General features: G+C 60.4%; 1 protein-coding gene across 1 annotated transcript; it reads right to left on the minus strand.

Annotated features, from left to right (window-relative positions):
- Positions 1 to 822: 822 nt before the first annotated feature.
- Positions 823 to 9,225, minus strand: ZDHHC22 (zinc finger DHHC-type palmitoyltransferase 22). The gene is made up of 2 exons (XM_008271995.4): positions 8,700 to 9,225; positions 823 to 4,208 (listed from the first exon to the last, which is right to left on the minus strand). Exons 1-2 carry the CDS (start codon positions 9,223 to 9,225, stop codon positions 3,943 to 3,945), a joined length of 792 nt encoding a protein of 263 aa, XP_008270217.1. The 3' UTR covers positions 823 to 3,942.
- Between the last annotated feature and the right edge of the window lie 1,753 nt (positions 9,226 to 10,978).

Below are 10,978 nucleotides of genomic sequence, written 5' to 3' on the forward strand. Positions count from 1 at the left end.
ACTGCACCCCGACTCTGGAAGGCAGAGAGTTGTGGTGCAATGGCCTGTGGGTGTCCCGAGCCCCTTCTTCCACAAAGGTGGCAGAGTGGTCACCTAATGGGACAACATCGGCTGCCAACAGCCAGGCCAATGACGGTGCTGAGCCCAGCCCATGACCCCTCCCCACCCCAGTGCTCTGGACACCCTGTCCTTCGGCCGGATCATCTGAATCCCCCGTCTCAGCCTTCAGCATCATCTCTGGGCCCTGCTGCTCACCCACCCCCTCCCAGCCACCATCACCCCAGACCCTCGTCCCCTCTCAGGCGCAGCCTCCACCTCCAGCTTCTCCCACTCCAACTATTCTCCAGGGCGCCGCTTTCTGCAATCCAGCCCCAACGGAGCCGTTTGTTCCCTTGCTCAGAACCTTCGATGGCTCCCCATTGCCTGTGGGATTCACTCCAGATTGCTTAGGTTGGCATTCAAACCCTCTCAGCTCAGGGCCAGACCTCATTCTTCACTCCCTCTGCCTCTCCATGAGGTTCCCCTATGCTCCGAGGGGCCAGGCCTGTTTCTTCTGCCCGGACAGTCCTCCCTGTCCCCCTCCCCCTGCCGAAGACCCATCCATCCATCCCTCCAGGTCCTGCACGAACTGAGCCCCCCAGTCCTGACTGCAGGATGTGCCCTGTCTCCTGTGAGCACTCCCAGAAGCCTTTTTGGGGACAGCAGCTCCTTGAGGGCAGAGCTGAATCAACTCTTCTCTGGCCCCACAATCTGCAGGGCACAGTGCTGGGCGTGTGAAGTGGACAAGAGAAGAGGAGTAAGCAAATGAGCACAAAATCCATGCATCCACGCCATCAATGTTTATTAAGCACCTACTGTGTGCCTAGCCCCTGCTGGGTGTCAGGGATACAATGGGAGAGAAGGCAGGTGTGGTGCCTGCCCTGTCCATGCTGAGGAGTGGCCACAGCCCCATTCCCCCATTCATCCGGCTCCCCCAGCACTTCTGGGGACTTTCCTGCTGGTGCCCCCGGGCGTGTGTTCTGGGACTCAGACCAGCAGGACACTGGGCTCAGCAGTGTCTTTGACAGCCCAGTCAGTGCTACGCAGCTGCGTGCTCTGCAAGTCCCAGCCTGCACATCCTCAGGATGCCTCAGAGGCCTGCCAGTCACCTGCATGGGGCCCACTTTCTACAGAGCTGGCCCTCTCCAGGCCACCCCACAGCGGGCTGCCCAGGGTCTCCAGATGTCACAGGGCTCAGAGTGCCCTGGCTGGTCCCTGGGGGTGGCTGGCTCTGGCGGTGATGGGGAGCAGATGGACTCCCTTCCGTCTCCTCTTCCCCACCTGCCCTCTCACAAGGAGGAGAGGGTGAGGAGGTAGAGAAGAGTGGCACAGGAAGGTGGGAGAGGAAGTCCCCAGGTAAGATGCTCCACCCCTGGTCCCTGTGGGCCCACAGACCCCAGCACTGAACCTGCTCCCTGCCAGCACTGGCATTCACATATTGGTCACCAGATGGCATGACCCTGGCCAGTCACAGCAGCCTCTGGCTGGGGACCAGAGTCAGGCCTGGGGGTAGGAAACCTGCAGGTGGCAGGCATTACCCCCTGGAGTTGCTAGATTGTGGAGTGAGCCAGGGGTCCTGGGTCACTGGTCCAGGGTCACTCGGGAAATCAGCTGTGGTATTTGCCAGCTGGGGCATGGGGACAGAAGTGTTTTCAGTCTTTGAAGAGCTCCTGTAACTGCTTCAGCGCATGCCAGCCCTGTGACCAGCCACAGGGGCCATTCGAGCCCATCAGATCCAGCTGAAAACCTCATGCTTTATTCATGTTCTGCGTCGACAACAGGCCCATGAGCACCGTGCTACTCACTGCCCACACCTGGCCTCCACCTCCCCACCGTCCTCTCCCACTGAGCAGTCTGCAAGGAGCCCCCCCTCCCACCCCGTGTCTCCCCTTTGCCCCACCCTGGGGTGCCAGGCTGTTCTGCCTTCCAAGCTTGAGCTCTGGGCTCAGGAGAGAGCCGAGGCCTGAACTGCTCAAGCCATCCCCCTCCCTCCCACTCCGCCCACTCCCACACTGGGAATGAGATGTCCCCGGCGTCTCCTCCATCGAGGCAGCCTGGGCTCCCCTTCAGCCAGCTCTGCCACATTCTTCTCCTCTAAGTGGCCCACGCTGTGGACCATCGAGATGGCAGAGCGGCCACTTCTGGGGATTTCTCTGTCCTGCTCGCCACTGTACTGTCAGTGCCTGGAAGAGACTTGGCACACAGCTGGTGCTTAATAAATGCATGTAGGGTGAGTGAATGAATGTGGGAGGGAGAAGCATGAGCAGGTCAGGCCATTACTTCCTGGCCCCTCTAGGGGACATGAAGACAGGACCAGGGTAGGGTTCCCCAAGCTCTGTTCAAGAACTCAGGGCAGTGTGCACTAACCACTGGGGATCACTGTGCCATGGGCTGGACACTACAGGGCATAGGCTTCAGCCCTGCTTCCTGCATGGAAGTCAGAAGGGATTGGCTTGAGGCCCATTCAGGAGGGGACTCTTGTGCTGTCCCTACTCCCTCATATGCCCCAGGGGTCTGGTCCTCTGGGTCCCAGAACAGAGAGCAGTGCCCCCATGCAGGGGTGGTCTGGCAATTGTACCCTTATGTTCTAGTTATCCCCATCCCCCCACTGTCGCTCCCTCAACCTCACCCCTCAGGGCTAAACGTGAGCTTCCAGCCTTTCTCTCCCCTCCCGACCCTGCACTGCTGCATCTCCCCATCCTCACAGAGCAGCCCCCTCCACCAGGCAGCCCTCTCCTCAATGGCTGGATCAGGTCCTGGAACTTTGCCTTGTGATTTCCAGCTCCTCCCATGCCTGCTCTGCCTGCCATGAAGCAGATAACTACTGGTCATCTCTGCAGGTCTTGCCTCTGGGCCCAGCAGGTGCAAAGAGGAGACCAGAATCTCAGGGTGGAGAGGGATCTCTAAGCTGCTCTAGAACAACCCCGGGCAGAAGTCCCTCCCACTGCACGCCTGGCAGAAGGCCACCGGAAGACCATGCTGGAATACCCCAGAGCTGGTGCACTCACTACCTCCCCAGGTAGCCATCCAATGTTGAACAGCTTCAGCAGCTAGAATGTCCTTTTCTGTAGGACATAAATGAGCCACCAGCCCTCCTGCCTCCCCCTACCCTAAACATTCTTCCTCTGTATTCATACAATGCTGCTTACGATCAGTCCACTCTCTCCTCCACCCCAAACACAGGCCTCCTTCATTTCTCAGCATCTCCCCTCTCCTTCTCCCTTCTTCCTTGCCTCTTAGCATCTGGCAGAAGCCCTGAGGCTGGAGACTGAAGAGTGGGAATGCCAGAGAGAGGAAGCTTCTGGGGCAGGGTGGACAGGGAGCTGCAGCTGGCGATGCCCACAGAAGCTGACTCCCACAGAAGGAGCCTTGACGCTTGTGAGACAGACAGCAAGCTACCAAACTCTTTCCCTCTCTGCTATCCACAATCCCACAGAGGGGTAAGGACCCCCCACTCACCCCTTCCCCACTTTCCTGGCTACTGGCAGAGCTGGCTGGGCTGCCTCACACACATGGTAACTTAACATTTCCTGGCCTCCACGTTCTGGGAGCCTCACGCCAGCAGCAGGATTCCACTCCCCACCCCACCATGGGTGCTGAGAAGAGGGGCTCTGGCACACGGTGGGGTGGATGACCAGGCAGTGGGGAAAACAGGGGTCCCAAGAATGAGACACAAAAGTAGAGACATCCTAAGAGTGAGCAGCCATTGGCAGATTTGTGAGTACCCCAGCAACGCCTGGGTGGCCATTATTCTTTTTTGTCACAACCCACCAGCCAACTGCTCTCCATGGGTGTTATTAGGACTTGACCGGCCCCAGGTTGTAGTGGGTCATGGGTGGAGACAAGGATCTTACGTTCAGGAGGAGTGGGGACACACAGAGAGGCAAGTGATGGGAGTGCCTGCTACTTGTCCCATTGCTTAGAGCTCTCACTTCCAACATTGAACATGGGGACCAGGAGGCCTAGCAGCCACCTCTTTCCAAAGACCTCCTGTAAGTTCTTGCGCCAGGGCCGCGCCCTCACTGCCACCCCCTTCCGCAGCTGGTGGCGGGTCTGCCCTCGGAGGATCAACAGCAGCTGGTGGCAGCAGAAGCCGGCGCAGGCCAGGCCGATGGCAAACCAGAGGTAGAGCATGAGGATGACGAACATTTCAGAACCGAGGACAGCTCCTGCGGGTGGGGGGAGGGGAGCCGTCAGAGCCACTCTGCACCCAGGCCACGTACAGAACCGCCATCCAGCCAGGCGCCTTCCGCTGGGAGGGATGGAGATTAATGAGACTGAAGCCACATTTTGTAGCAATCTCAGCGTTTGCAGAAGGTGAGGAAGGAGGAAACAGTTGTCCTAACTTTTTCTTAGGGCTGATGACTCCTGGGACGAGAAAGGAGCCCTGGTGATGTGGGAAGAGAAGGGGATCCAGCTTGAACTTGGCGAGGAAAGCCTCAGATCCTGGGAGATGGCACCCAGATGCTTAGAGGAGACCCTCTCCCTGCCTTCTCTTTCCGGGCTGGAGGCAAGGAAAGGGGTTGTTCTCAGAAGGACAGGGGAAGAAGCTAAGGACCCTCAAGACAGAGGTGGCACAAAGGCAGCTGTCTAGACAGCAACGCCTCCTTCCTGCCAGGCTAGGAGCTCTGGCTGGGAGGACGCAGGAGAGTGACAACGTGATGGAGCACGGGACCTAGTTATCAGGAGGAATAAGTCACGAGCTCAAGCTCAAGGGCAGCCCAGAGCACCGACAGAGAGAATAATTCAGCCATCAATGTTAGCAAGAGGACAGCGTGGCCACCGGAACAATCAGCCAGAGCTGTCCTGCCACTCAGAGCTTGCTAAGGCTGGGAGAGGCCCTCAGGTCATTGGTTCAGCCCCCTGCTGTGGGGCAGGACCTCCCCTCAAACCCTCTTAACCAAGCGCTCCCCATTCCTAGTTTTAAACATCCACTGAGTCAGGGATTTTGTGTTCTGCCTCAGATCTTGGGTGGTCGGTCCATTCTAGGTTTGATCCCCAGTTATGTGAACTTGCACAGGTTTCTTAAGCTCTCTGAGCTACACGCATTTGCTCATCTGTAAAATGGGTATAACAATAGAGATGATTAACCTGGACTTCATAGGGTTGCAAGATGCAAGGAAATGAGGCGTGAGATGGCCGCATTCTGGTTCACGCTCAGTGTGTCACTCCCCAAGGGCCATTTTACAGACAAGGAGACGACATTTATAAAGGGTGCAAGTTTAACTCCTAAGACCCCAAGCTTTCCAGGGCTTGCTGTCTGCCTGAGCTGCAACTTTGGCAACTGTGGTACAAACACCCATCAGCCAGGACAGCGGGTCCCGCAAGTCCAGGAGAGACTGCAGACGCCTCCCTTAGCCTTTCACTGCCTGCATGGTACCCACCCCACCTCCACCAGGGACCCACCCTATCCTATTCTCTGTCCCCAGCCACCATGAGCCTTAGCCCACCTCCTCCTGGGTCCCCCTGGCCTCCAATTTCCAGCCCCTTGAGGGAGGAGTGGACTCAGTGGCCAGCGAGGGCGTGGATCGCACCAGCAGCCTCCTCTCACCCTCACCCCTAGGAGCTTTGGTAACAGGTTTTTCTTTGCAAAATGGGAGAAATACAGGTCCCGCTGCCAGGGGATTGGAAGCTCGCTGCCCCAGCTGGCTTTTAGAGCAGCCCCTCCATGGGCCCGGGGCGGCAGTGGGACAGGCCTTGCATTGGGCTCTGCCATCCCCTGACCCACTTCTTCCCTGTCAGCACACATTAACTTGGGCAGCCGCCTGCAGGCGGGAGGATCCTGGGGCCGCGGTGCCCTGTGGGCTCAGGCAGTGCTGATAGGCAACGGCGGCCCATCAGAGCTGTCAGGCCCAGGCCTGCCTTGCAACTCAGCCCCAGGGACGAGCCTGGGCTGATGGAAGCTGATTCCCGCAGACTTCTTTCTGGCGCTACATCAAAGCATTGAAGAAAAGACATTGTGGCCTTTTCCTGGCCCCCTGCAGCAGCTCCAAAGGGCTATTCTGGGACCTGCTCTCTCTCCCAGTGTTTGAAGTTACCTAGCCTGGTTGCTTCAGCTCCACTTAACTGTTTCGTAAAATAGTTATGCTCCTCTTAGAATACTGTAGAATTTTCCTAAGGGGCCTGGAAGGTCATAGCACACACAGTCCCCTGCCCCCGCCTCCCACCAAGCAGCAGTGACATGCTAGACAGATGGTCACCCAGCATCTTCGTTCACACATCCAAGGACAAGGAGCTCTCCTCCTCCTGACATGGGTCCTCCCTCAAGAAGCAGCTTCTGAGAGGCAGTCCCGGGAGGCAGTGTGGAGTAGCAGAAAGGGCATGCGCCCAGGTTGGGATGCTACCATCGGGGTGGCTCTGAAGCAGCTCCATCCTGCTATGCCTCCCGATCCTGAGCCTTAAAAATGGAGGTGGTGACACCTGCACTGCAGATTGGCCTTAAGGACTGGATGGAATGAGACACACATGGCAGGTGGCCTGTACAGTGCGAGTCCCCTTTGCCTCCTGGACTTCCTGGTGGCACCTCCTTCACTGGTCCACCTCTCCAAATGCCACGGCACCTGTCACATGGCGTCACCTCCATATCCCAGGTAATAGTGAGGTTCAGAGAAGTGACAAAACCTGCAGGACCTGCACCAGTGCCACAAAGCCAGGAGAAAGGACAACTTCCAAAACCTAACTGGCCAGGCTCTCCCTCTGCAGCACCAGCCAAGCGCCTCTGATCAGCAGCCATCTGCCAGCAGAAGACCCTCTCGGGACCCCCACTCACTACCAGCCCATGCCCTGGTGGCAGATCTGACTCGGGCGTCAGTCCCAGAGCTGGGGGGACAACTCAAGCCCTATTAAACAGCTTGTGCCTGCTTGCGCTCCCCTGGCCTCCTGGGCAGACGAGACAGGGTGTGCTCTCATCCACTCAGACTGCCAGTGAGGGAAGAAGCGATGGAGAGGAGAAAGTCGAGCAGGTGGGGTGTAGCTGGCGGGGGACGTGCTGGCAGGGGGAGCAACGAGCAGTTGGCAGAAAAGGAAGATGAGAGGAAGAGTTGGAGACGGGAAGTCTTGGCCTCCTTCTCCTGGTGGATGTGGTGAGGAGGTGAAAGCTAGGGGGACCCATCCTTATGCCAGAACAGGGGGCTGGGCTCCACGCTGGCCCAACTGCCCCCGTTCCCCCATCAGATGAAAACAGGAGGCCCTTCCTTCCTCCCGATCCCACAGTCTGGCACATATGGACAGGCCTCGAGCCCAGACTCCCCTCAGATCAAACCATCTCAACCTCCTCCTCTGGAGCCCTCACTTCCACGGCTGGTGAAATCGCTTAGAACAGAAAGTGTGCCCAGGCCTCTGGCTCGCATCCCTCCACCTGCCTGTGCTCACACCTCACCCCCAGCCCTCCCACCTACCCTCCCCCGGCCTGCTTATTTTGGTCCCAGCTGCCTCTGGTGCCAGCACCAGAATCCAGAAGGCCTGGAAGCTCTGGGTTCTGGGCCCAGCTCAGCCACCAGCCTGGCAGGCAACCCTCAGAGTGAGATTCTGTGTCCCCACTGCCAAATGGCACGATCACTCTGTGCCTGGGATGGACCAGGCTACAGCCACATGCTAGACCCCAGTGGTGGCTTCCCACACAGTGGGGCAGAATTCTCACCCGTGCCCAGCCCCAGCACATCAGGGCAGTCCTGGGCTCCCCCACGGAAGTAGCTGCATCCTGTCCGTCCCTGGAAGGTCACCAAGTGAGGGACCATACTCCAGTCCCTATGGCCTAAGGACGTGGCAAGCAGGCCTGTGGGAGCAAGATCCTGGGCGAGTCACTGAATCCCGCCTGACAATGCAGGGCACACACATGTGGGCACATGCTACCAGTCAGGGCCAAGTCGGTCAGAGTCCAGGCCAGGGGGAGATGGAGTGGGAGGAAGGACAGAGGGCTGAATCTGCAGGTACAGTGGCAAGAACTGCCACCTAGTGCCAGGTAGTGGGGCATGCTGTTCACAGTACAGGTTCCACCAGGGTGCCCAGCTGGACACCAGTTTGAGAACCCACACGCCTGGCTCCTGCAGGTGCCAAAGCCTCCCAAGAGAGGGCGCTCCCACAGCGGACCCAGGCTCTGTACTGAGAAGGTGGAGCCCCGACCCCCAGGGGCAACCCGAACCACAGGGCCTCTTGGTCTGAGCCACCCACAGGCTCAGGAACAGCCAGGTGTGGTCAAACAAAGTGGACAGGGACTGCGGCTGAGCCTCCTGCTGGGGCTGGGCCAGGCCAAGTGCAACCTGGCTGCCTGGTGGTTGGCAAAACTTCTGGAGGGAAAAGTCTTTGGGGTGGGGGGAATGTGTGAGCTGCACTGGGTCCTGGCAGAGGAAGGCACAGCCTGGGTGTACCTCCCAAGGCCACATGGAGGGACGTGCCTGGCACAGGGCAGGATCATGGTGGGTGAGGAGGGGTGTGGGGGGAGGGGGGTCTTAGTTGCCACATACAGGGGGCCCACTTCACTGAATTTCTATTAGTCTAAGTATGTCTCATGCCGTACTGGGGACGTACGAAAACACTGCTTATCTCAAATTTTAACTTAGCTGGGCCTCCTGTATTTTTGTTCACCCATCTGACAATCTTCGAGCTTGGGGTGGGGTAAGGGTGCCTTGCGTAGGGCCCCACCTCCTGCCAAGGGCACTCACCCGCGAAGAACTGGCTGATGGCCGTGGGCAGGAGCGTGAGGAAGGCCAGGGGGTGGGCGAAGGAGACGGAAAGGACGGCCGAGATGTAGGCCACGCCGGCCACCATGGAGTAGAGGCAGGCGAGGGAGGTGTAGAGGCAGAACAGGACGAAGTTGCGCATGTTCCGGCCGCCGATACAGTTGCCCGTGAAGAAGCAGTGATGGTCGTGTCTCAGCGTGACGCGGGCACACACCCGGCAGAAGTGGGTGCTGGGCGGGGGGCACGGGGCCCTCCTGGCCGGGGTGCCCTGGCAGGCGCCCAGGTCGTCCGGGGAGTTCTGGATGACCAGGACGTAGTTGCCCAGGGCGTTAGCAGAGAGGAAGAGGAAGAGCGCCCCGTGGAGCAGGGCGGGCGGGAAGAGTGGGGCGGCCGCGGGGTCCTCCCGCATGCTGGGCAGAAAGAGGAAGAGCTGCAGCGCGAAGGTCACCAGGGAGAGGCACAGGAAGTAGGCGGGGGCCACCACGTTGAGCAGCCGCAGGGCCAGCATCCTTGCTTACATTCCTGCGGGGCGGGGGCGAGAGGAAGGCCAACTTACCGCGGGGCCCAGGGGGCGCCCTTGCGCGCTGCTCCCGCGAGCGAACCCCGGCCCCCGGACACCCTCTCCCCACTGCCAGCACCTGGGGCCTTGCAGGCGAGAGGCCCTGCGGGCTCTGGTGTCCCAGGCCCTAACTGGGAGGGTGGGGCCCCCCTTGGGTTTTAGGGAGGGACTTGTTCATGGTCTGTAGGGGCGGCAGGAGCTGGGGAATAGAGCAGCGCCTCTCTCTGGCAGGCAAAGGGTTGGGGGTCTCAAGCAAGGGGCGGGCTCCTCACTAGCTGACTTACTGCAAGTCCTGCTCCGCCTCCCCTTTCTTGCACCTCGCACCCCCACCCATCATGATGGGCCGGAGACAGGGATGGCGCCTGGCACCAAGCTCTCTGGGGGTTCTGTAGGGGGCAGCGGGCGTGGGGGGTGCATGCATGCAGTCCAATGCGCCTGGAGTCTGTGTTAGTGTTTGTCTATCTGTGTGCACTCACACGTAGCCACTGCCACCTGGCTTTTTTTTTTTTTTTTTTAAATCGATTAAACCATCGGTATGCTCACGAGCTCGCTCTGGCTCTCTGTGAGGTGGGCACATCAGGAATACCTGTGTCTGCGGATCCTGCTCAGTCCGTGTCTCCCACGCCGGCTGCCCCGGCTGTTTCTTTGCCAGGAGCGTTGATATAGGAAGTGAGGAAATTAAGATTTCCCCCTCCAGCGCCCTGCTCCCTCTCTCCTGGTGGGAGAAACCCAAGCCAACCCCAGGGCGCCCAAGCCCTTTCAAGGCCAACGAGCCCACCAGGGGGCAAGAGCCGATACCCGCCAGCCTTCCCTGCGGTGGGCCCGCCACTGGGCACAGCCCCCACATCCCAGGTTCAGGCCAGTCTGGGATGGTACCAGGAAATGAAATTCCGAGGGCCAAAGAGAACTTTTCCGGGGGCCAAGGAATCAGCCAGGCGGAGGCGCAAGAAAAGTTCTGCACCCAGAATGGGCGGGTGCCACCGGGCCCCAGTCTAGGCTGTCCCATTAGACCAGGCGATTGGTCACCTTGGGATCCCCTTGGCAAGTGCCAGTGGCCCCGTGGCCCGCGGCCGCCTTGGGGAGCGCAGGCCTCTGTGCGCCGCTGGGGCGCAGCGCAGAGCACGCCCGAGGGTGGTCGCTGGGGCTCGGATCGGATCCGCCCCGGGGCCGTGCGCTCCCCAGCTGCGGCGGCGCTGCCCACCGCAGGGAGCCCTCGGTCCGGGGCTCCGGCGAAGCAAGTGTCTTCCCCGCGCCAGTCGCCAGGGGGGCGCGGGAGCAGCCTCCAGATGCGCCGCGGCGCCGCGAAGGCGAAGGACAGGGGCTGCGAGAGTGAGGGGCGCTCGGCCCGGAACCGGGGAGGCCGCCTGAAAGGCTGCGGGCCCGGGGGAGCTGTCCGTTCAGCACCGGCTCCCGTCTCGCCCGCCCAGGAGCGCGGCACAGCGGAGGCAGGCGGCTCAAACGGCCGCCGGCGCCTCGGCCAGGGGTTCCCGGGCCCGCCGCGCCCGCCGCACCGCTGCAGAGGGGTGGGGAAATGAACTCACCGCGCTCCGGTCGCCGACAAGGGGAGCCTCGGACGCCGGCTCGCGCCCTCCCCGAGGCTGGAAAGTTGTGGGCTCGGCCCGGCAGCCTCGAAGCCTCCTCACGCTTCGTTTCGGGCACTGGGCAGGTAGCGGGGGTGTGGGGAGGAGGGAGCGGGCAGCCG

The sequence above is a fragment of the Oryctolagus cuniculus genome, chromosome 20, assembly GCF_964237555.1.
Source record: "Oryctolagus cuniculus chromosome 20, mOryCun1.1, whole genome shotgun sequence".
NCBI lineage: Eukaryota > Metazoa > Chordata > Mammalia > Lagomorpha > Leporidae > Oryctolagus > Oryctolagus cuniculus.